General features: G+C 39.6%; 2 protein-coding genes across 2 annotated transcripts; both read right to left on the reverse strand.

Moving 5' to 3' along the window:
- Positions 1-429: 429 nt before the first annotated feature.
- LOC145952497 (uncharacterized) lies at positions 430-957 on the reverse strand. The gene has a single exon (XM_083064868.1). The coding sequence runs from the start codon at positions 955-957 to the stop codon at positions 430-432; it is 528 nt and encodes a 175-aa protein (XP_082920994.1).
- An 11-nt stretch (positions 958-968) lies between these two features.
- LOC145952498 (uncharacterized) lies at positions 969-2957 on the reverse strand. Its single transcript, XM_083064869.1, has 4 exons — positions 2249-2957; positions 1977-2033; positions 1742-1924; positions 969-1654 (listed from the first exon to the last, which is right to left on the reverse strand). Exons 1-4 carry the CDS (start codon positions 2955-2957, stop codon positions 969-971), a joined length of 1635 nt encoding a protein of 544 aa, XP_082920995.1.

A 2957-nucleotide genomic window follows, 5' to 3' on the forward strand; every position in this document is an offset into this window, starting at 1 on the left:
ATCTCACAGACCAAAGCTTTACAAAATAAGTATGCAGCCAACATGACCATGAAACTCAAAACATTACAAAGTATTATAACCACCAACACATTCCACTACACATCACAAAACACATTCTACTGCATATTATAAAGCATCAAAATGACCCCAGACATAGAGCTCAAAATACTGCACAACCAAAGATAAAACATCAAAATAATTTCCTACCTACTGACACAACAAGCACAAGACAGTAACCAATGTGATCAATAGTTTTAACACATTACATAACATTAAAAACACCAATCAACATGCATTAATGTTATAAAATTAAGCATATCTATGAACAAAACTCTTACTACACACTCATTCCACACAAAACTCATAAAAAACCAGAAATTAAACAGAACATGCTAATTTAATGTCTTTAGCTTGACAATCTTTGCTTGATCATGGCTCTTTCCAATGAGTGATGGTAGTGAGTCTTTCAACTTCACCACCCAGATAATGCTTGAGCCTCTGACCATTAACCAACCAAGTCCTTCCAGAAGCAGGGTCTTCAAGTTCAATGGCTCCATAGGATCTGACAGATTTAATTGAAAAAGGACCTGACCACTTGGATTTGAGCTTCTTAGGGAAAAGCTTCAACATGGAGTTGAACAGTAGTACTTGCTGGCCAGGTTGGAAGTTCCTGTTCAGAATCTTCTTGTCATGGTATATCTTGGCTTTGTGCTTGTAAGACTTAGAGGACTCATAAGTTTTCAATCTCCTTTCTTCCCATTCATGCAATTGACGCTTTCTTTTCTCCCTTGCTGCCTTCAAATCATAATTTAAGGCCTTCAAAGCCCAAAATGCTTTATGTTCCAATCCCACTGACAGATGACAAGCTTTACCAATGACCTTTTCCAATTCTTCGTTAGAGATAGACAAAGCCTTCTCTAGTGGCGATGAGCTCTTGAAATCATTTTGAGTTTCCATGTGCACATCATCTAATATACATCAATTCTAAAGCAATCTTTGTTGCCTTTTGGAAACTTCGTTGTTTCAAATACCTTGAAACTCACTTCCTCGTCTTGAACTCTCACCTTCAGCTTTCCATCATCCATGTCTATGATAACTCGAGCTGTCTTCATAAAGGGTCTGCCCAATATCAATGGAACCTCCACATCTTCTTCCATGTCCATCACTACAAAATCAACTGGAAACATGAACTTATCAACCTTCACGATCATATCTTCCACTATACCATATGGAAGCTTGATGGATCTATCTGCCAATTGCAAGGTCATCCTTGTGGGTCGTACCTCTACATCTCCAATCTTCTTCAGCATAGATAATGGCATTAAATTGATACTGGCTCCAAGATCTAATAGTGCCTTACCCACTGAAAGATTACCAATTGATACAGGGAGAGTGAAACTACCCGGATCTCTGGATTTTTGAGGCAAAGATTTTTGTATGATGGCACTACACCCAGCCTCAAGCTCCACAGTTTTTTCTTCAAGAATTCTTCTCTTCTTAGTCAAGAGATCCTTCATGAACCGAGCATAAGTAGGCATTTGTTCCATGGCTTCAGTGAAGGGAATATTTATCTGGAGCTTCTTGATGATGTCCAGAAACCTTGCAAATTGTCTTTCCTTCTCTTTCTTAGATGGGGCATGAGGGTAAGGTAAGTCTTTAATAGGAACAGTGGAAATGACTTCCTTGCCCTTCTTTTTATTTTTCTCCTTCTCAACTTCATTCTTCTCTTTTATTTTCTCACTATCTACACCCTCATTTTTATTGCTTTCTCCCTCATTCTTCTCAATCTCTTCCTCAACCCCCCTCAATTCAACATTTTCTTTCTTTTCATTTTTCTCACTTACCCCAACATCACTACCTACCACCTTTCCACTTCTTGTTGTTATGGCTTGGCAATACTCCTTGGGGTTGGTCTTGGTGTTGGCTGAAAATGGGCCTTTAGACATGTCAGCTAATTGTTTAGCTAGCTGACCCACCTGCACCTCCAAGTTCTTGATGGATGCCTCTGTATTCTTCTGGTTGTTCATAGATACCTGCATGAACTGGTTCAGAGTATCCTCCAACTTGCTGGTTCTTTCATGCATAGAAGGATAAGCAGGCTGGTGTTGTTGTTGTTGTTGTGGTGGTGGCCTATTGGATGGTCCAGCTTCATTCCTCCATCCATAACCTTGGTTGTTATTGTTGTTTCTCCAACCTTGATTCCCCTGCATATAATTGTTAGTATTATAATTTTGGGAATTAAAATTACCTCCTTTCTGTTGGTTCCCCACATAGTTGACCTCTTCTTCATTTGGAATTTCTGAACAGTGACCATTGGGATGATCTCCTCCACAAAAATCACATTTTAGGGAAGGGTTTGGTTGATTTGAAGAAGAAGCAATAGCATGAAGCTGTTGTGGAATCTTGGCCATCTGCTTAGTCAATACTTCAATCTGTTGGGACAGCAATTTATTCTGAGCAAGGATTGCATCATTAGTGCTAAGATCAAGAACTCCTCTTTTATGAGATTGGTGTCTCCCATGCTCTGCTTGGTGATCAGAAGATGCCAGAGATTCTATGATTTGAGTGGCTTCCTCTGGACTCACAGTCATCATAGTGCCACCAGCTGCAGCATCCAATAACATCTTCACCTCAGGCTTGATTCCATTCACAAAGAAATTGAGTTGAGCTATATCTTCAAACCCGTGGTTAGGACATTTCCTAAGCAATGACTTAAATCTTTCCCAGGCTTCACAAAATGGTTCATCCGCACCTTGCCTGAAAGTAGTAATTTCTGACTTGGCCTTAATATACTTGGATGATGGATAGAATCTGTTCACAAACTTGTTTTCCACATCACCCCAGCTTGTCAAACTCTGATTTGGGTGAGATTGTAACCAAACTTTAGCTTTTCCTGTTAAAGAGAAGGGAAACAACCTCAAATATACAGCTTCCTCATCGCCTTCAGGAATTCCCAT

Source organism: Cajanus cajan, chromosome 10, assembly GCF_000230855.2.
Source record: "Cajanus cajan strain Asha chromosome 10, NIPB_CcT2T_4, whole genome shotgun sequence".
NCBI lineage: Eukaryota > Viridiplantae > Streptophyta > Magnoliopsida > Fabales > Fabaceae > Cajanus > Cajanus cajan.